General features: G+C 45.7%; 1 protein-coding gene across 4 annotated transcripts in view; it reads right to left on the minus strand.

Annotated features, from left to right (window-relative positions):
- LOC140588205 (beta-1,4-N-acetylgalactosaminyltransferase 3-like) overlaps positions 1–20,631 on the minus strand; it is a 61,840-nt gene that overhangs the window by 2,024 nt on the left and 39,185 nt on the right. For 3 of the 4 annotated variants that reach the window (XM_072709817.1, XM_072709819.1, XM_072709821.1), the window contains exons 9-19: positions 20,345–20,411; positions 20,083–20,223; positions 19,782–19,891; positions 18,807–18,907; positions 18,252–18,325; positions 17,409–17,622; positions 9,907–10,148; positions 9,272–9,425; positions 8,193–8,265; positions 6,690–6,843; positions 773–899 (exon numbers count right to left, since the gene is read on the minus strand). In XM_072709817.1, coding sequence (XP_072565918.1) covers positions 773–899; positions 6,690–6,843; positions 8,193–8,265; positions 9,272–9,425; positions 9,907–10,148; positions 17,409–17,622; positions 18,252–18,325; positions 18,807–18,907; positions 19,782–19,891; positions 20,083–20,223; positions 20,345–20,411 — 1,457 coding nt within the window. Of the gene's footprint in view, positions 1–771; positions 900–4,200; positions 4,274–6,689; positions 6,844–8,192; positions 8,266–9,271; positions 9,426–9,906; positions 10,149–17,408; positions 17,623–18,251; positions 18,326–18,806; positions 18,908–19,781; positions 19,892–20,082; positions 20,224–20,344; positions 20,412–20,631 lie in introns of those variants that run through there. The other variant, XM_072709818.1, reaches the window with a different exon arrangement.

The raw sequence follows: 20,631 nt of genomic DNA on the forward strand, positions 1-20,631 counted from the left end.
GACTCCCAAATTAATACCTCAACAGGCACGGAGTGGGACTCATTTTCAGCCTGGGAGTTGTCTTTGTTCTAGGGGAACTTCAATAAACGATGACAGAGTTCAAGTCTTATTATCCAAATAAATTTATTACTGACATTTCAAGAAGAAAGAGGAGAGGTAAGGACCATGCGCTGACAGCGCGTTGCCACACCCACCACACGACGAACCACCTCAGGGATGAGATCCTGAGTGCAGCCGTGTGGCAGGTGATACCTCAGCACCACACTAGTCCGAATGGAACCATTTTTCCAGTGCCAATTCTGCCAGCAACGCCCAGATTCCCCTGTAAGTTGGAGGACCTTGCAGGGCTGGATGTAGATTAACATCATACCCAGGACATTGTTGTACAATAATTTTGTTTCCGACCAACTCAATTTTAAACTTGTCAAATTATTTTGTTTCTGACCAGCATAACAGGTAAGTGGCCCACCGGGAATTTCTCTGAGTCTCCTGATTGGCCACTCCAGGTCTGGACCACAGCCATAGATTACACTATTGTGTGATGACAAAATGAAGAACTATGGACTTGGGGTGGACGGTGGTCATTTTGTTATTACTCCATATGGGGGGTCTTTGCCCCACAAAGACCTTAGAATGTCACCTTTTCTGAGCCTCCTTGATAATGGCAGTAAATGCTGCCTGGTACAGCTTAAGCCTGCACCCCAAGACCAAGGCTCCTTGCATGTTCTTAAAATTGCATCGGGAGGAACTCTTCCATTCCCAACATACTCACCTGTCTATCAGCTCCCAGTCCTCTCCACCCCAGTGATCCCGGTATTCATCCATGTTCATTCCTCCCACCCTGTCCATGTCAGACTTGTAGATCCCCAGCAGGCCAAATCCATTCACCTCCCAGTAGCCTGAGGATTGAAACACAAGGGAGCAGACAGAGAATAAAACACCCAAAGGAAGAAACCAAAATGGTAACCACTGAGTGTTGGGTCAGAGCAGTATGGTGGGGAACATGTCACTCAAATCAATCAATCAATCAATCTTTATGTATATAGCACCTTTCAAGCAACTCAAATGCAATTCAAAGTGCTTTACAGGCAATAGACACAAACATTGTCATTTAGAATTAATTTATAAACCGAATGTTACATGTCGGGGGCATGTCTGGTTGCTAATGTTGTTGTGTATCATTGGGTGCACAGCGACATAAATGAGGACATTTCATTGGAAGATGTTTTCGTGCAATGCCAGAGGAGGAACTTCCAGTCCCAGAAGCGACAGAAGAGACAGAGCTCTGCCTACAAAGATGATATCCTCGGGTTACGAAAATGCTGTGCTGTTGTAATAGTTTGTAACCAATTCGTGTGGACTGTGTGATTGGGGGGGGGGGGTCTCAGACAGGAAAGAACGAGCTCGTCATGTAGGTGGCTATTGTCTAAACACCCCAGGGCAGAAGCAGCTGCTACTCCCTGTATTTTGCTTGGTGAGGGATGGTCAGAATAGCTAGCCAGTTTGGTTTTCCTCTTTGTTTTTGTGTCTTTTTCGCATATGTATTGTGAAGGGGCACTTAAACTTAAGAATATACAGTACTGTTCAAAAGTTTGAGGTCAAATTTCGTTGGTTTTGAAGAAAAAACCATTAAAGTACAGTGGTACCTCAGAACTCGAACTTAATCCGTTCAGAACTTTTAGATCGAATCCTAAAAAGTTCGAGTTCAGATCGAATTTCCCCCATAAGAAATAATGGAAAACCAATTAATTGGTTCCCGGCCCCAAAAAATTACACCTAAATATGTTTTTTTTAGCATTTAAACACAAAATGAATGGATAAAACAAGAAGAGCATATACTGTACTAAACACATCTAAGCACATTTATCAAAACAGTAATTTTTAAAGTAAGAAAATAAATGTATCTAAACAATGTTTAAAGTTAAAAAAAAAAACAAATGTATCCTGCCCCGATCGTCCACTCCTTCCTTGTGCCACGCCCCCTCGTTAACCCTGTGTGATCAGCTGTTTCTGATTATTGTCATTAGTCCTCTGTATTTAGTCATCGTTTCAGTTTGTTTCCCCAGTCCGGTCATTGTATTGTCCGTCTGCGTTTTGCCTGCCTTACCTGTAATTAAACCCCGTATTCCCCGATACCCTGACGTCTGCGCCTTTGTCTCTCTTCCGTCCCCGCTCGGCACGATAATATTATTAGAATTTAATTATGAAATTAATGGTTTATTATTAATATTAAAATAATGAATAAGAAATCTTTTTTTAATGTATTTTATTATATAATAATTACTGTTACTGTCTATCATTGTCTAAATGTATTTTTACTGTATAAATATATGTATTCATCTAGTGTAAACATGCACGATGCTGTCACAGTGAATGTGAGGCTGAGACTGAAGTGTTACCCTTTGTTTCCGCTGAGAGATGTGCCAGGTGACTCATTTCCCCGCGGGTACAAGTTATCTTAGGTTGGCGTTCACGGTTTGACTTCTGAGATTCAGATCGAGTTCTAGGTAATTTTTTTTCGAACTGGTTGGTTCGACTTTTAAGAAATTCGAGTTCTAATGAGTTCAAGAACTGAGGTACCACTGTAATGTCAAACCAATCAGAAATACTGTATAGAGGCTGTAGACATTGTTAATATTGTAAATGACTATCGTAGCTGAAAACAGCTGTTTTTAATGGAATATCTACATAGGTTTACAGAGGCCCATTATCAGCAACAATTAGTCTATAGTGGAATGTTGTGTTTGCTAATACAAGTTTATCATTTTAAAGGGTTAATGCAGCATGACAACAGTTAGTTCCAATCAAGAAATTTACTGTTGTGATGATTAAAAAAAGCAATAAAACTGGCCTTCTTCGGACTAGTTGAGTATCTGGAACATTAGTAATTGTGGGTTCGATTCTAAGCTCAAAATGGTCAGAAACAAAGAAACTCTTCTGAAACTAGTCATTCTATTCTTGTTCTGAGAAATGAAGGCCATTCCATGTGAGAAATTGCCAGGAAGTTGAAGATCTTGTACAATGCTGTGTACCAGAGCATGTGAGCGGAGTGGAGCGGTGAGAATTTCCGCTCCTCGCTCACGAGGCTGTTGGCTCCGCCCGCTCCTCCGCTCTAATTCGCACTAAGCCGCTCCGCTCAACACCGCTCCTCGCTCCACTAAAATGTCCTCCCGCTCCAGTCAAATTGCTCCACGCTCGCTCCAATTTAAAAGAGGGACAAATAATCTGCATGCCTAACAAATGTCACCTTAAACCGAAGCCTTATGTCATAAAGAAATATGAGCAATGGCAACATTGCCAGTCAGAACAGAAAATATTTATTTCTAAGCAACCTATCGGCAACAACGGACAGGTTTGGAAATGGCATTCCACACAAAAATAGGCTTAAAAATAAAGGAATCAGTGGGCTTAATAGTCTAAAGAATATACAGACACATTTTAAATTCCTCAATTTTTTTCTGTTGATGCAGCACGTCTCTAAAATAAAATTTTACGTTACGTGAAATAAAAAAAAAATCTTATTAGACCTACTTTGAATGACAAATTTATTTGATTACCAATATTTACTTTATAGGCTTTTATACTTTAATTTACTTTATAGGCTTTTATACTTTAATTTACTTTATAGACTTGATATGCTACAACCATATAAAACTTGCACGCGTTTTGCTCTGGCTTCCGCTTGTTCGCGTAGCACACTCATCTTTCTGAGAAAAGTGATTCCAAAGTGAAACTTTACTCACTGAAACAGTTTCACCACATTGTTGTTCTTGCTGTACATTCTTGTCATCTATACGTTTGATAAGAATAGTACACTTGTATGATTTATCAGTTTCCTTTGTGAAATACTTTGCGAATTCCATCTCGGCCAATTTGTGTAACAGTCTTGATAATTGTACAGATGAATTCTGGGTAGATTTGGGCACGCCTCAGAATTGTAGTGTGAGCGGTATCGGAGCGAAATTGGAGCGAGACAAAGTGACCGCTCCAGCCTTAATTAAAAAACCGCTCCGCGCTCTGACCAAATTCCGCCCGCTCCGCTCCTCGCTCACGCTCCGCTCCTCGCTCACGCTCCGCTCCGCTCACATGCTCTGCTGTGTACTACTCCCCTGGCTCTAACCACAACAAAAAGAGGAAAAGGAGGCCCAGTGTGCACAAGCGAGCGAGAAGATATTACAGTGTGTAGTTAGAGAAACAGACCCCTCATAGGTCTTCAACTGTCAGCTGACCAGTCTCAACGTCAACAGTGAAGAGGCAACTCTGGGATGCTGGCCTTCTAGGCAGAATTGGAAAGAAAAAGCCATATCTCAGAATGGAAAATAAAAAGAAAAGACTGAGATGGGCAAATGAACACAGACAGACATCTCTTCTTTTGCTGATGAAGATTGGAAAAAAGTGCTATAGGTGTTCAGATCACAAAGAAGAAGGTTTGTGAGATGCAGATAAATGAAAAGATGGTGACAGAGTGCTTGACGACATCTGTCAAGCATGGTGGAGGCTAATGTGATGGTCTGGGGCTGTTTTGGTGATGGTAAAGTGGGATATTTGTGCTGGGTTAATGGGAAGAAGGAAGGCTATCACTCCATTTTGCAATGCCATATGCACAAAGCCCAGTTGGAGCCAATTTCATCCTACAACAGGACAATGACCCAAACACAGCTCTAAACTGTGCAAGAACTATTTAGGGAAGAAGCAGTCGGCTGGTATTCTGTGTATAATGGAGTGACCAGAACAGTCTATTGATCTCTACCCTATTGAGCTGTTATGGGAGCAGCTTGACCAAATGGTAAGTAAAAAGTGCCCATCAAGCCAATCCAACTTGTGGGAGATGCTTCAGGAAGCCTGGGGTGAAATATCATCAGATTACCTCAACAAGCTGACATCTAGAATGCCCAAGGTCTACAAGGCTGTAATTGCTGCAAATGGAGGACTCTGACGAAACCAAAGTTTGAAGAACACAATTATTTTAATTTCAAAAAAGAGTATTTCTAACTTTGTCAATGACTATTTCCTATTTTTTTTTTTAGCTATTTTTCCTATTCAAATTCATTTCATGTGTGTTTTCATGAAATACAAGGAAATTTCTAAGTGACCCCAAAGTTCTGAATGCTAGTCTATAAATTTTTGCCATACCAACACAGTGTCTTGCAGTGGTGTAAAGTACTTGAGTAAATGGACTTCGTTACTGTACTTAAGTATTTTTTTGGCTACTTTGTACTTGTACTGAGTATCAAAAATATAAGCAACTTTTACTCTCTACTCCACTACATTTGTGACTGAATATATGTACTCTTTACTCCACTACATTTGAACGGACGCTTACCGTTACTCGCTACATTGTGATTGCGTGCGACAAGTCAGGATCTTTATCTACCACGGCTAATTTCTTCAAGTATGTCTGGCTGCAGCCTGCAGGAGGGCGGGGTTGGACATCCAACCCCGCCCACATCCAACCCGGCCCATTCGTACCGCGAAAGCCACGCCCTTGTCCAACACGTCTTAAAGCGGAAGCCAAAGCGAACTCGCAGAACGGAATCGTTGTAGTACCTGTTATGTCATTAAGTTAAAAATCTTTAGTATCCCAGTGTAATAACAGTGCTATCTATTATTTATTATTTTGTTTGTTAATGTTTCTGCTAGACACACTATTGACTGTCAATTACTGCACAAAGATTTTACTGTGGGACCCGCATGGTTGTTTGTGGTTGTTTTGCTGCTGGTTAAACGTTTCCATCAGTTAGCTGACTATCTAGCCGACTCACTACCAAAACTATGGTAACTAGGTAAAGACCTTCTTGCTGATAATATAGCTTCCATGTAGTTAACAAGACTTGACACTTAAAGACTTTGTGCGTCATCAGATATTACTGTCTGCTCAAACGACTGTTCAGCTTGCTTCCTATGGGTTACTAGTTATTAGCTAGTTAGCAAAGCCACTGTGGTAGCATCCATTAAGGCTGTGCGATATAGCAAAAATATTTTTATCATGATCATATCAAACGATATTGATAATTATCATGGTGTAATTCAAGTCATTATTTTATTACTAGGAGTGCTCCATTTTTGCTTGAAATACCCTTAAGAATTGCCCTTAAGAATTGCCCTTAAGACACCATTAAAGTCAGCTCTGAATTTGTTTTTTTATTAGTTTTTTTATTGTTTTACCTTTTTTTTGAACATTTGAGTTTGACTGAGACTGACTTTTTGTTCTATTTTCTTCTTCTGCCATTTTGAAACACTGAGGTGTTCAATTTAATGTCTATATTAGGAAATAAAGCCTCATAAATAAATAGTTCCTTGTTTTCCACATTTCTTGGTGTTCTTTGAGCCTACATTCAGTACGAGTAAAATACTTAAGTTCTTTTAAAATTGGATACTTTACGACTTTTACTCAAGTCTTATTGGAATTGGTGACTTGTAACTTGTAATGGAGTAATTTATACAGTAAGGTATCTGTACTCTTACTCAAGTATGGTTTTCAGGTACTCTTTACACCTCTGGTGTCTTGGAATGTTTTCTTTGGCTCTGAATGGAAGCACAGGTAGATACTTTCACACAGGTAGACATCCACTCGTTGCCAACACCAAGGCTTATCTTGGGGTCATAACATGAATATATACATTAAAAGAAGAAATAATAAAATACTATGAATAATAAAAGACTAAAAACAAAAATGCATCCTTGCATACCGTCGGGCTCCTCTGGAGTGGCCCCACAGTCCAGCCTCATAATGATTGGTGCAAAGGTTATCTTGCCCTCCACGCAGTGCTTGCGAATGCTGTCGATGATGGAGTGGGGGAAGTACATGTGCAGGTCACACAGGAACGCAATGCTGTGGCTGTCCTGGGAGGCATGAGTCAAACAAACAAACAAATAGGTCCCATTCAGCTGTTAGTGTAACTCAACGTACTGTATAACTCACCACATCCATTCATTTGCTATGCGGTTATCGTGGTCAGGATCAGGTGACCTGGGGTCTATACCGGGCAGCATAGGGCACAAGGCTGGGGGAAATGTACTTCTTACCAACATGTTGTTACATTATTTGTATGTGTTTTGCACCTTGCCTTTCTCCCTCACGCATATTCAGTGTTCTCCACACTTTCGACATGACTGGTTTTTCCATATGACACCATGAGGCTTGTTAGATCTCTGGAAGAATATTGAGATGTGTCCATGGCTGTATGAGCCAAGAATTACACCACATCTTTGTGAAGGGCTCCAGATTGATTGAGACACTGAAATGAATGCACGCTCTCTTGTCACAGATTTCACTTTTTGTGTCATACTCCTGTTTTCTACATTATCCATTAAATTTTGGGGTGCTACAGTGGTGAAGTGACTAGCACTGTTGTGTCTGGGACCAGGATTTGAGTCTCTGCCCCAGGTATGTGTGCATGTTCTCCCCGTGTCCTCGTGGGGTTTCCTCTGGGTTCTCTGGTCCCCCTCACCCCCGCAGTCCAAAAATATGCTAAGGTGAATTGGAGTTACCAAATTGTCTGCAATTGTGAATGGTGTGAATGTGCCCTGTGATGGGTTGGCACCCCTTCCTGGGTAATTCCCTGCTCTGCACCCATAGCTTCCAGGATAGGCTCCAGACCCCTGCGACCTTACATAGGACAAGCAAATGGGTGGATGGACATTAAATTTAATCCTTACAGAGTAGGTAATTTCTAGCAAAATCTAGCACACTCAATTAGCAGTAAAGAAGATAGATGTATATCCAATATTCAGAAATAACTTAATAAATCCAGTGTTCAAATGTCAGAGCTTTTTACTCATAACTTCTACACTAGCAATTGGATGACTATATGGCTATTCACATGTCACATCGTCTTGTGTGGAGGTTGGGACTGATATAAGATAACAGATAAAATAAGGTATCTGTTTTGTCACTGTACAAGTACGATGAGGTGATGATGCTTGGATCCTTCTATAGAAGCCTCAATAAAGACTGTACAAGCTAAATAAGTTAAAGGGAAAAAAATAGAGTAAAATAAATATCATATAGCAATTACAGTACAGAGTATAAGAGTATACAAGGAAAATTGCACATAAATTATTGCACATGAAAAAGGTTGGGTTCTACAAAGAGAGCTCCGGGCCACTACATCCGTCTGTGCCGCCATCTTCTCAAAGAATAATAGTAATTTGAGGCAGCCAGTGCCGCAGGGCATTGCTGTCACACTTACTGTGATGAGGTTAATCCCAGCTTGAAGGGCTGCAGAACGCTCAAAGTTCCCAGTCAGCTTCACATACTGATAACTGAGGAGAAGCACAGTGTGAAATTTCATTGTTTACTATTGTCAGCCAGTACAGTATGGGGCGGCAAGTGTCAAGCGCTCATTTTCATGCACAAAATACATTTTGAGCCACAAAAACATTATTTAATGACGAAATCTAGTAATGCCTTGCAGCATTTTGTCCACAAAGCTTTTGTGCACAGAAATCAAAAGGAAAGTTTAATTTTGTGCACAGAATTGATATCAGCACTTTGTATTTTGTATACAGAAGAAAGTCATTTTGTGGACAAAATGCATTTTGTGATTTAAAGAAAGTAATTTCATGGACGAAATGCATTGCATGAATTATACACAGTCATTTCGTGGAGGAAATGCATTTTATGAATTAAAGAAAATCATTTCGTGAATGAAATGCATTTTGTGGACGAAATTGAATCACGAAATGCATTTTGTCTTTTTCCAAGTCACGATAGGCACCACAAAATATATTTTGTCTTTTACATTAAAAATACAAAGCAAGCCATCTAGTAACTTTAGGTTAATTTTGTTTAGGTTGTTTTGTTTTAACCTAACTTTAAAACAATGAATAACATGAACCCTCGTGATGATAAACACTCAAACCACAGAGAATTTAAAACACATTGTTTGTTCTACTCAGCAAAAGCACCTTACAAATGAAATACTCATACATACTTTCATTCTTTACAATTCTTCATTTTTCAATAACAACTCTTTAATATTATGTATACTTTCTGTATGATTACTGGATTCTGGTTACTTCAACATTGTATATTTAGTTTTCAGTGTTTGTTGATTGGGTAGATGGTACAGCGGCTGAAAGACTAGCACTGCTGCGTCACATTTCGAAGATGGGGGGTTTTAAATCCTGTCTCGGTTCTATGTATGTGGGGTTTGCATGTTCTCTTCATGCCAGTTGGGTTTTTCCCACAATCCAAAGACATGCAATCAGGCTGGCTGGTGCCTTCAAAGTGCCTGCTGGGATAAGATCATGCTCAAAGCAAACCCACCGAGGAATATGGGCCGACTGGAGTGCCTGCTCCACATCCATGTCCTTGCTGCTGTAGTCCACGATGATGATGTTGAAGTTCTTGTCACCTGTAACATTGTAGATGTCTTCCATGTACATGATGAACTGCTGGACCCAGCGGGCCTGGTTCTTCACTGTGCACAGCATAAGAAGAAAACAGATATTTAACAAATATCACATCATCAGGAAACTGACCTACTGAGTCATACATAAATTAGTACACATTGATCAGTTTATCCAAAAAGTCTTGGTAGCTGTGGTGACAGGCCAAATGTTTTTTTTTTTTGTATTGTTTATCGAAACGTGATATGTTTAATACTTGCAATGGTGTTGAAAAATCACATTTTAAATCATGTGGGAAGAACCAGGGAGGACAGAGTAGTACACCCATTCATGTCACTGACAACCACCAACGAAATGAACTGCAGCTGCACCAAAGTAAATAATCTCTTCACCATTTTATTTGGTATTGATATTTTAAGCCTATTGATATTTTAAGCAGTAACTCTTGGGCTGCACTTTCTGAAAGTGAAACATAGGAACCGCCAGAGAAGATCCTAAAGTCCACTACAGGCAGCACCGTGCACTGAAGCCCACCGGAGTCCAGGCACTCACCAGGCAGTATGATGTGGACAGTAGCTGAGGGATTCCACTCCACCCCCTCAGGGTAGCACAGCAGCGCCCCATTCCTGTCAGACTGGTCTACCCTGATCTGGCTGTGTGGCTCGTAAACATATTGGGAGATACGAAACTTGGTCCCATGCCGGTCCTGCACCACCAGCTCCAGGAGATAGCGGCTACCATGGAGATTGTCGATTCGCTGTTCTACGTTGACGACTTGCAACAGGGTGAAGTGTCTACAGGCAAGAATGGGATAGTTTGAGCTTTCATTCAGCCAAACTTTAACACAATGGATTAATATAAATGAAATTAAAGAGGAAAAAAAAACATCCTTAAGAAGAATCTCTAAGCATTGTACAGAATATGGATTTTTCTTTATGGACATTTTCTTTATGAATGCTGCACAATGAAGAAACAGAACAGGAAGAGTATTGCCACCGTTGAACTTGGTGAGGACTTCTATAATCACCAACAACAACAACAACAGTAATACAGAATCTACAATGAAAAAGTACAGTCTTGACCAAATCAAGCCTGAACTTTCACTAGAAACAAAAATTGATACATCTTATTTTGGGCACATTACGGTAAGGCATGGGGTCTTGGAAAAAAATGTATATGCTCAGAAAATATTCATGTAAAAGAGGAAGAGGACAATGACAAAAAAAAAACATTGATAGCCTCAATCATAACTGCACTGAGAATGCCTCTGAGAGCCTGAAGACTTGGACAGAAAACAGAAAGCTGTAGAGGAATGACATATGTGGTGGTCAAGAGTTGACAGACTCAAAGGCACATAATTATATAAAAAATAACATTACACTATTTACTAGGGATGTAACGGTATCAAAACTTCACGGTACGGTAATACCTCGGTATGAATGGCACGGTACGGTATTTATTGAATCATTTACAGGAAAAACAAAACTAATGAAGAGACTCGAAAAAAGTGCCAGAAGTGTTTATTAAACAGTTTACATGAACACTGAACATATCAATGGCATACAAATTAGCCATCTATCTGTAAACTTTGTGTCACACCCTGCTCCGTACGATCCCGATGTGTGCCACGCCCCCCTCATTACCTCGTGTTCAACCCTGATTGTGCTCGCCTGTGTCCTATTAAGTCTAGCTTGTCTTGTGTATTTAGTCCTCGTCTGAGTCAGTAGTCCCCAGTTCCGTCATTGTATTGTCATGTGCAGTGCTTTGTTCGTCAGTTTGACTCGATTAAACCCCGTTTGTCCGTATTACCGGCTCGCTCTCCTGCTTCCTTGCTCGCCTGCTGGCCGCTTGCTGACAGAATGACGGAACTCCTAAACAAGCTCAGCGCTACTGGGGAAGGTATCCCCATGGAAGACGAGTTGGTCCAGTGGACGAACTACCTAGAACTCCAAGAGGATCCAGTAGCTCGTCCCTTGATCAACAGGTGTTGGGACCTCCTGCTGGGGAGGTTTCACACCGGTGAGCAACAGCCGCTAATCGAGGTCGGCAGAAACCTCCGGCTACTGAGGGAGAGAGCGGCAATTTGGCTGGCCCCCCTGGGGTATGCCCGCTTGGAACCGCCCCCCGGCTCACCATCTGTCTTCATCCCGGTCTTCCCCAAGACGGCAAAAGCTTCCGCCGCCCGGCGAAAGACGGCCGTCCCCGAGCGCATGACTGAGCTTAACGCGGCTTCCGCCGCTCAAACCCCGCCTCCTCCTACAAGATCCGGACGGCGGAGAAAGAGGCGAAGGGGAAAGGGAGAAGAAGCCGCCCAGACTCTCTTCTTGGGGGCTTGCTCTCTTCTCCCTGCCTGGGACGATCTGCCCGCGGCTGCGCTGTCTGCGGCCGCCGCCGATCTGCCCGCGGCTGCGCTGTCTGCTGCCGCCGCCGATCTGCCAACGGCTGCGCTGTCTGCTGCCGCCGCCGATCTGCCCGCGGCTGCGCTGCCTGCTGCCGCCGCCGATCTGCCCGCGGCTGCGCTGCCTGCTGCTGATGCCGCCGCTCTGCCCGCGGCACCTCCTGCTGCTAATGCCGCCGCTCTGCCCGCGGCACCGCCTGCTGCTGATGTCGCCGCGATGCCAGCAGCTCCGCCTGTCCTACCTGACCCGCTTGTCCTGCCTGCTGCAGCTGCCGCCGCTCTGCCCGCGGCACAGTCTGCTGCAGCTTCCGCCGCTTTGCCAGCGGACCCGCCTGTCCTGCCTGACCCGCCTGTCCAGCCTGACCCGCCTGTCCTGCTTGACCCACCTGACCCGCCTGTCCTGCTTGTCCTGCCTGCTGCAGCTGCTGCAGCTGCCGCCGCTCTGCCCGCGGCACCGCCTGCTGCAGCTTCCGCCGCTTTGCCAGCGGACCCGCCTGTCCTGCCTGACCCGCTTGCCCTGCTTATCCTGCCTGCTGCAGCTGCAGCTGCCGCCGCTCTGCCCGCGGCACCGCCTGCTGCAGCTTCCGCCGCTATGCCAGCGGCACCACCTGACCCGCCTGTTCTGCCTGCAGTCCCTGCAGCTGCCACCACTCTGGCTGCGGCACCCGCCGCAGTGCCCCCTGCTGGCCGCGAGATGGTGGCACCCGCCGCGGTGCCCCCTGCTGGCCGCGTGAAGGCGGCACCCGCCGCGACGCCCCCTGCTGGCCGCGTGACGGCGGCGCCCGCCGCGGCACACCCTGGTGACCAGGAACAGAGGGTGCCTGCTGCAGCTCCGACTGCGGCGCCTGTCCTGCCGGCACCTGAACTGCCCGTCTCGCCTGTCCTGCCGGCACCTGAACTGCCCGTCTCGCCTGTCCTGCCGGCACCTGAACTGCCCGTCTCGCCTGTCCTGCCGGCTCTTGAACTGCCCGTCTCGCCTGTCCTGCCGGCTCTTGAACTGCCCGTCTCGTCTGTCCTGCCGGCGCCTGAGGTGGCCGCGGTTGCGCCCCCTGCTGGCCGTGTGCTGGCAGCGCCCGCTGTGGCGCTCCCCACTGGTCGCGTGCTGGCGGCGCCCGCCGAGGCGCCCCCTGTTGACCGGACGCCCCCTGCTGGCCGTGTGATGGCGGCGCCCGCTGTGGCGCTCCCCACTGGTCGCGTGCTGGCGGCGCCCGCCAAGGCGCCCCCTGCTGACCGGACACCCGAGGCGCCTGCCCAAGCGGCCCCTGCTGGTCGCACGCCTGCAGCTGCCTCCGCTTTGCCTGAGGTGCACACCGCGGTTGCGCCCCCTGTTGGCCACGTGCTGGTGGTGCCTGCTGCGGCGCCCCCTGTTGGCCACGTGCTGGTGGTGCCTGCAGCTGCATCTGAGGTCCCGGTGCCGCCTCCGCCTGCACCCACGCCCACCGAGGCGCCCCCTGCTGGACACATGCCCGCGGCCCTGCCTGAGGCCGCCTCTCCCGTCATGCCCGCGGCCCTGCCTGAGGCCGCCCCTCTAGTCTTGCCCGCGGCCCTGCCTGTGGCCGCCTCTCCCGTCCTGCCCGCGGCCCTGCCTGAGGCCGCCTCTCCCGTCCTGCCCGCGGCCCTGCCTGAGGCCGCCTCTCCCGTCCTGCCCGCGGCCCTGCCTGAGGCCCTGACTCCCTCGCCGTTACCCCGGCAAGGCCGACGCCCCCCAGGACCCCGCCTCTCCGTCTCCAGCAAGGGACGGGGACATCGGCGTAGGGCCCGGGTCCCGCCCGCCCTGCCCCCTGGCTCGCCCGTTCGGCCCCTGGCTGTGGCTCGGTGGCTGCCTGTGGGTCCTCCGGCTCGGGGTCGGCGGTCGCGGCCGGGTCCCCCCCTGGATCCTCGGTGCCGGTCCTCGGTCCCTCCTCCGGCTCCATGTCGGTCGCCTCCGGGCCCCCCTGCTCCGGCTGGGCGTCGGACGGCGCCTTCGCCGGCTCCGGCTGCGCCTCCGCCTGCCGCGGCTTCCCCCTTCTGCCCGCCTGCACTGGTGTTCCCTCCTGCTCCCTCCGTGTCCCCTCCGTCACTCCCTCGTCCCGTTCCCTTGGCCCCTGGGTGGTCCCCTTCAGCTCCCTTCTCCCTCCCGCCTGCGGCCCCTCCGGCCGCTGCCCGTCGCCCGCCTGGGCTCCCTCGTGCTCCCCTTGTTCCTCCTCCCTTTCCGTTTGTCCCGCCTGTCTCTGCTCCTCGTCCCTTTGTTCCTCCTCCGTTCACTCCTGGCCCTTTTGTTCCGCCTGTCTCCCCTTCTGTGTCTCCCTTCCTTGTCTGCCTGTCTGCCTTCCCTGTTCTGTGTCGTCTCTTGTCCTTCCTCTCGTCCTTGTTCTTCTTCTGTGTCTCCGTTCTGTTCCCTGTTTTTGGTTGACGTTCTGCTTTGTTTTCCAGGTCCTGTTTTCCCGGTTCGTCTCGTCCGTCGCCTCTCCTCTGGCGCGCCCGGTGTGCGCGCCTTTGGGGGGGGGTTCTGTCACACCCTGCTCCGTACGATCCCGATGTGTGCCACGCCCCCCTCATTACCTCGTGTTCAACCCTGATTGTGCTCGCCTGTGTCCTATTAAGTCTAGCTTGTCTTGTGTATTTAGTCCTCGTCTGAGTCAGTAGTCCCCAGTTCCGTCATTGTATTGTCATGTGCAGTGCTTTGTTCGTCAGTTTGACTCGATTAAACCCCGTTTGTCCGTATTACCGGCTCGCTCTCCTGCTTCCTTGCTCGCCTGCTGGCCGCTTGCTGACACTTTGAAACAGGAACTTCAATTTTAATAACAAAAAATTATTAAACCATGTAAAAAAATAAAGTTTCAATTTAGTATTTCCATCTCTTTTCCTTCGCCGCTACTAGCAGCACCCGCCATTTCCGCATTACTGGATCTGTAGCGACAACAGATGATGGATGATGACCACGCCTGGGCTGATGGGAATTGTAGTTCCCGCTACCTCCAGTTCGCTCCATTCGCCTGAGCAAACTTTTCTCAGAAGACCTATCGTTTTATCGAGTCATGCGACCACGGTAGTATCGAAAACATTTGCTATTTCGGTACGACGGTATTTACAATACCGTTACATCCCTACTATTTACATCTCTAGATAACTACCTCCCACCGTAATGCTATCTCACGGTATATTAATCCAGCACCATATGGGAAAATGACAACTAAACTTAAACGTAATTCTTAAACAATAACCAGATATATTCAAACTAGGAATGGGCCGATCCACATTTTTTCAGTTTCGATCCGATTCTGATACTGAACTGCCAATCCGATACAAGAGCCTTATATACTTTATTATTTTAATGTAATAAATATATTGTAACGAGACAGGCGGAGAGAAGCGAGGACCCAGAAATGCGAGAAATGCCGAAGTTTAATCGGGCAAGCGATAATACACAGGCGAAGCTTCCCGTGCACTCCGCTATGGGTAGCGGAGACGCGCAGCCCGAGAGCTTCCCTTGGGGCAAGCCGAAGCAAACAAAACCAAAGAGCGGTGAGCAGGGATCGTAGTCGAAGGGCAGGCAGGAAGGTCAGAAGCCAGGGAGTCAATCCGACGGATAAGCACAGGACGGCGGAACACACGGAGGGCAGGACACAGGGAGTCGGACTGGATGGAACAGGTAAGTCAGGAGCGGGTGCGGGAAGGAAGGAACAGAAACAGGTAACTGTGACAGGTACGGGAGATCGGGGAGACGGAAGACTAGTAATCGCTCGGTATAGCTTCTTTTCATCGGCTTAATACTTCGCACTGGCAATGCGTGAGTTCTCCCCTTTTAACTAAGCCGTCATCCACGGATGAAAGAGCTACACCTGTCCTGTCACGCCCACGGGAGGCGTGACATATATATGATATATATTTATACTTTACATATTACTTTTAAACCAGTAAATACAGATGAAAACTGTATGCCAAAAAAAAACTTTAATTAGGCTACTAGAAACATACATAAAACATACTGTTCTACCTCATTTGTAAATCTTGTTTTAAGCATTTTTGAGGCATTTTGCAAGTTAATTTGAATATCTTCCAAAGCAGCATACGCATGTGGCGAATGCTTAAAATGCCTCACAATTTTTCTCCCATTGGCATCAGCTCAATTACACTATATTGTGATGGCAGCCGCTCTTGTATCACAAGCTGCAGCCCAAGCTAGCGACTCCCAAATCATCCATTGCTTTTTTGTCTCGCAGAGTTGCGTGCGCTTTGTTTAGTGGGATTTTCTACTGAATGCTACTCCCACCTCTCAAAACTTTGTTTTTACATAGATTGCAAAACACTGAGTTACAAGTTGTTGTTAAAAGCGTAAAATACTCCCAAATCGCCATCCTCTAATCTCATGTTCTTACACTCCTCGTACTGCGAAGGGTATGCGCATGACGTCAAAACAGGTGGAAGTCACTGCACTCACATCCACAGAGCAGCAAAAATGTGAGTGGCAGTGTTAGCTTTCATCTTTAATGTCGCAAAAAACGCATCTAAAACGGAAAAGAGCTGTTGTGTGATTGATTGTACAAATAAATTTAACACGAAATGAAAGGACTGCCAAAAACTAAATAAGTAAGTGAGTATCGGACGTGGATCGGTCATGTATGACTGATACCCGATCCATCAAATAGGTCTGGATCGGCCGATACTGATCTGAATATCGGATCGATGCATCTCTAGTTCAAACTGTGAGATATTAACAAAACACATAATTCAGTTCCCACTCTAGATGTTTGGCATGACACGGAAACCCACCCCTCATACTGTATACTGGAAAATAACACTTTCTTGTACCCAACAAATTCAATTTCTTTTCTGTCATACAGGAACTCGGGTGTGAGAACAAGGCATGGTGCAGGAACAAAAAGGATGGACGACCCATTTGTGGCTCAAAGAACAAAAACGGGGTTTATTAAACTGATCTAAGTAAAACACAAGAATGGACTAACAAAACAAAGGACCACGAGGGATCAAAAACTAAAAGGGGAAAAGCAAAGACTACAAATCACAAATAACAAAAACTGGGCAGGTAAGCAGTATACAGCTCTAACCTCACAAGACTTAAGACCATCACAATCATCAAACAACAATCAACGAACCACTAGGGAACAGAACAGAAGCAGGGACTTAAATACAGGAACCAAACTGGGTAAAAGGACTAACACGAGACAGGTGAGACTAATTAACAGAGACCAGGAAAACAGGGCAGATGAAACTAATAAATTCAAAAGGAACAAAACAGGGAAACTAAGAACTAAGCAAGGAAACAGAACCCAACACTAGGGAATTATAAACAGGTAAAGACACAAGCAGGGGCACAAGGAGTAAAATAAAAAGACACAAGAACTAGAGAAACATAAATGAAACACTAGGGAGCAAAATACAAAAACAGAGGAGGTGGGATCACAGGACAAGGATCACAAGCAACCACATGCTCAACACATTGAGCCATGTGGCCAGACAGGAAACAGGGGAGAACAAAGACTAACATGAAGAACGGGATGACCAGCGACACCTGCTGGCCAAACGGGGAAGGGACACAGGGTGGGACAACAGGGGCTGATCCTGACAGAACACTACTCCTCAGCTCCACCAGGACATCTCCTCCAATCCGAAATACATTGTTAACATTAAGATGACACACACTCAGGTGCCTTACCCCAAGTTCTCCTGATTGAGCTGATGCATGAAGGCCTGCACGATAGGCAATGCCACTCTGGAACTCATCTGCAGATTTCCAGAGACGTTGCATTTCAGGTCGATGGAATCCTTGCGGAACGCGCTGAAGTCCATGTTACTCACATTGATCGTCTGTGCCCAGTTTACAACTGGGTCATAGATGATTGAGGATGTCGATTCATAATTCTCGCTTTCTGCATGGGCATAAATTATGGGGGGGATGGGGGGTTGTAGCCCCCCCAATAAATCAAAACCAGCTAATACAACCCCCCAATAATCATGTTTCCACCGTAATGGGTGGAGACTTCAGCCCCCACAATGTTCCAGCCAAAGTTACGCCCTTGGCTGTCTGGCAGCTCTCTGAAGTTCTCTGGCTGAAGTTCCTTGTCCTGGTACAAAGATTTGTCACCAAGGCCACCCCTATCCCCTTCATAAAGCAAAAATTGTAAACACCAGTGTCATAAAATAAAATAAAACAAAATAAAATAAAATGTGCTACAAGGGAACCATAAACAACTATTCCATAAGTGGTTGTATTGTCCTATACCTACATGGTATTTCTTTCATTTTATCTACCTATAATATGGTCTCAGCAGAAACATATATACATATGACACATGCTGAATTCTTTTAACCAGAAAAATGTACCTATATACACCAAAACATGAGCAGATTAACTGGACCTCCATGCAACATCTGATCTCCACAGCATTTCACTCCAACACTCAAAATGAAGAGGTTAATGGATTTTGTTTATGTTAAATACAAGCCATGCTGGATGATCTTTCCCAGAGCAGGGCGAACAACAGTATGGTGTGTCTACCTTGTTCGTTGTCTCGTTGTTCAGCGCTCCCATTTTCTGGAGAGTCCATCTTCATGTAATTCAGAAACCCAAGCCTGCGCCCGTTGTTTTGGAAAAACAACATTATGAGTTTTTGGCAAGAAGAGAAATAAATATTACTTTGCATAGAAATTAGTAAAATCATGAAATGTATATACAAATCTACATCCACAGCAGGTAACACGATAAAAAAAACAAAAGATGTGGCTTCGTCTGTGAGGAAGTGGAGCCATCTAATGGTAGACTGGAATACTACTGCAAGCTCTAGAGAATCTGAAGGAGATTAGCACTCCTCACGCCTTAAGGCAAGCTTCTGGGTGTGCTTAGGTCGCTCCCAGCTGCACAGCACAGGGCATTTCTCAGTGCTGTTAATAATATTTACTTCCACAGCCAACAAAGCTAGACTTTGTATATAAAAAAAATAAAATAAAAATTATACAGGACACACTTTACTGATTAACGGGAATAGATATTTTCACTTCTTGCAGTCATATAAAACTATCAAACCAACGGGAAACATTTAAGAATTGTATCTACCCTTCTAGATAGTGGGGGTCTTCACTGTACAGGCATTTATTGTTGGTCTCCATGTGTGTTAGTCGCGTGTAGTCATTGGGGTAAACGTAGGACAGGTGGACCTTGGAAGTGGGGGGTGAGAGAGACACAAGAAGGAAATAGAATAAAGCTCTGCTTTAGTTGTCAGTAGCATGCCAAAAGAAAAACTCGTTAAAAATGATTAGGGGATCCACTGAATACCAGTCCCTATGGGGTGTCAGCAAGTTTTTATATGTGTGTATGTATATATGTATGTGCGTGTGTGTGTGTGTGTATGTATATATGTATGTTTGTGTGTGTATGTATATATGTATGTTTGTGTGTGTATATATGTATGTGCGTGTGTGTGTGTGTCTATGTATATATGTATGTTTGTGTGTGTATGTATATATGTATGTTTGTGTGTGTATATATGTATGTGTGTGTGTGTATGTATGTATATATGTATGTGTGTGTGTATGTATATATGCATGCGTGTGTGTGTGTGTGTATGTATGTGCGTGTGTGTATGTATGTGTAAATACGTATGTGTGTGTGTATATGTATAAATATGTATGCGTATGTGTATATGTATAGGTGTGTGTGTGTGTGTGTATGTGTGTTCCCCAATGTTAAATTTTAGCATTCTGAATTCAGCGTTGGGGAATTGTGTTGCCTGGTCTTCAGCAGTAATTCGCAGAATTGCAAAGTTTTATCTATAAGAACATTACAGGGGAAGCCACCTGTCTTTCATATCAATTCAGATTTAGACTTAACTGAAATGATGCTTTGGAGATTATGGTGCAGAATTTCCTGTCACACCAGCACATCCAAAACATTGAACACTGAGCTCATTGGACCTCTCCCAGCTATTCATGATGAACAAATATCAGAACAGCCCACCCACTGTTTAAACAGGACAGAGACTTCCACAAGAGCCATGACTCCCTGGCAGTCACTCACGAGGGTCATACTTACAAACTCAATGCCCTGATACCTCTGGAGAGGGTACCCCTTGATGAGGTAGGTGGGACTGTAGGGGCACACAGGCAGGATGCCACGCAGGTTTGACGCGCTCATCAGCGGAACTGCAAGAAGGGAAGCTCCGGAGGTAACGGCGGCAGATGCGGACTGAATGCGAAACGTCACAAGTGAACATCCTCTTGTCAAGACAGAGGACGACTGCTGAATTAAGTTAGATATGACATGCATCTGATCCAGCATTGAAAACAAGGGCCTGCTGTTCAGGCTGGAATGTAGACGTCACAGAGCTGGTTACCATGGTAGAAGGAGTCCCGCGGGTCTTCTCTCAGCATCTCGGCGCCATGGCTGGAGACCCTGGCATACGTTCTCCAATGGAAGGAGCTAGCAGGTGTTTGCGGTATGTGGCTCACCTCGTGCAGCTTCAAGTCGGTCTCATCTGGAAGGGCCAGACAGGGAACACGAACGGATACCAATGTCAGCGTCCATGCCAACGGCGATGCCAATGCTGACTGACGTGCAGAACGATTGCAGGGTGGGCGCGACAGTCACCATCTTACCGATGTACATGGATATGTGTTCGGAACCAATGATCTCAAATGGGGCGCTGTCCTGATTCAATCGCCACTGTCGAGACCAGAACTCCGTTAGCGCCCAGGAGCCTAGACCCGGTTTTGTTAATCTGCTTTTTACTACAGCTGTCTAGTACAACTGTTTACACAAACCTCTTTTCCTCCCCACGTAGAATACAATAATCAAATAGAGATACTTTATTCATCTCCATTGGGAAATAGTCTTTTCATCTGCCCCACCTTGCTCTCCAATAGAAACATATACAGTTAAGAGC

The sequence above is a fragment of the Paramormyrops kingsleyae genome, chromosome 1 (assembly GCF_048594095.1).
Source record: "Paramormyrops kingsleyae isolate MSU_618 chromosome 1, PKINGS_0.4, whole genome shotgun sequence".
NCBI classification, from domain to species: domain Eukaryota; kingdom Metazoa; phylum Chordata; class Actinopteri; order Osteoglossiformes; family Mormyridae; genus Paramormyrops; species Paramormyrops kingsleyae.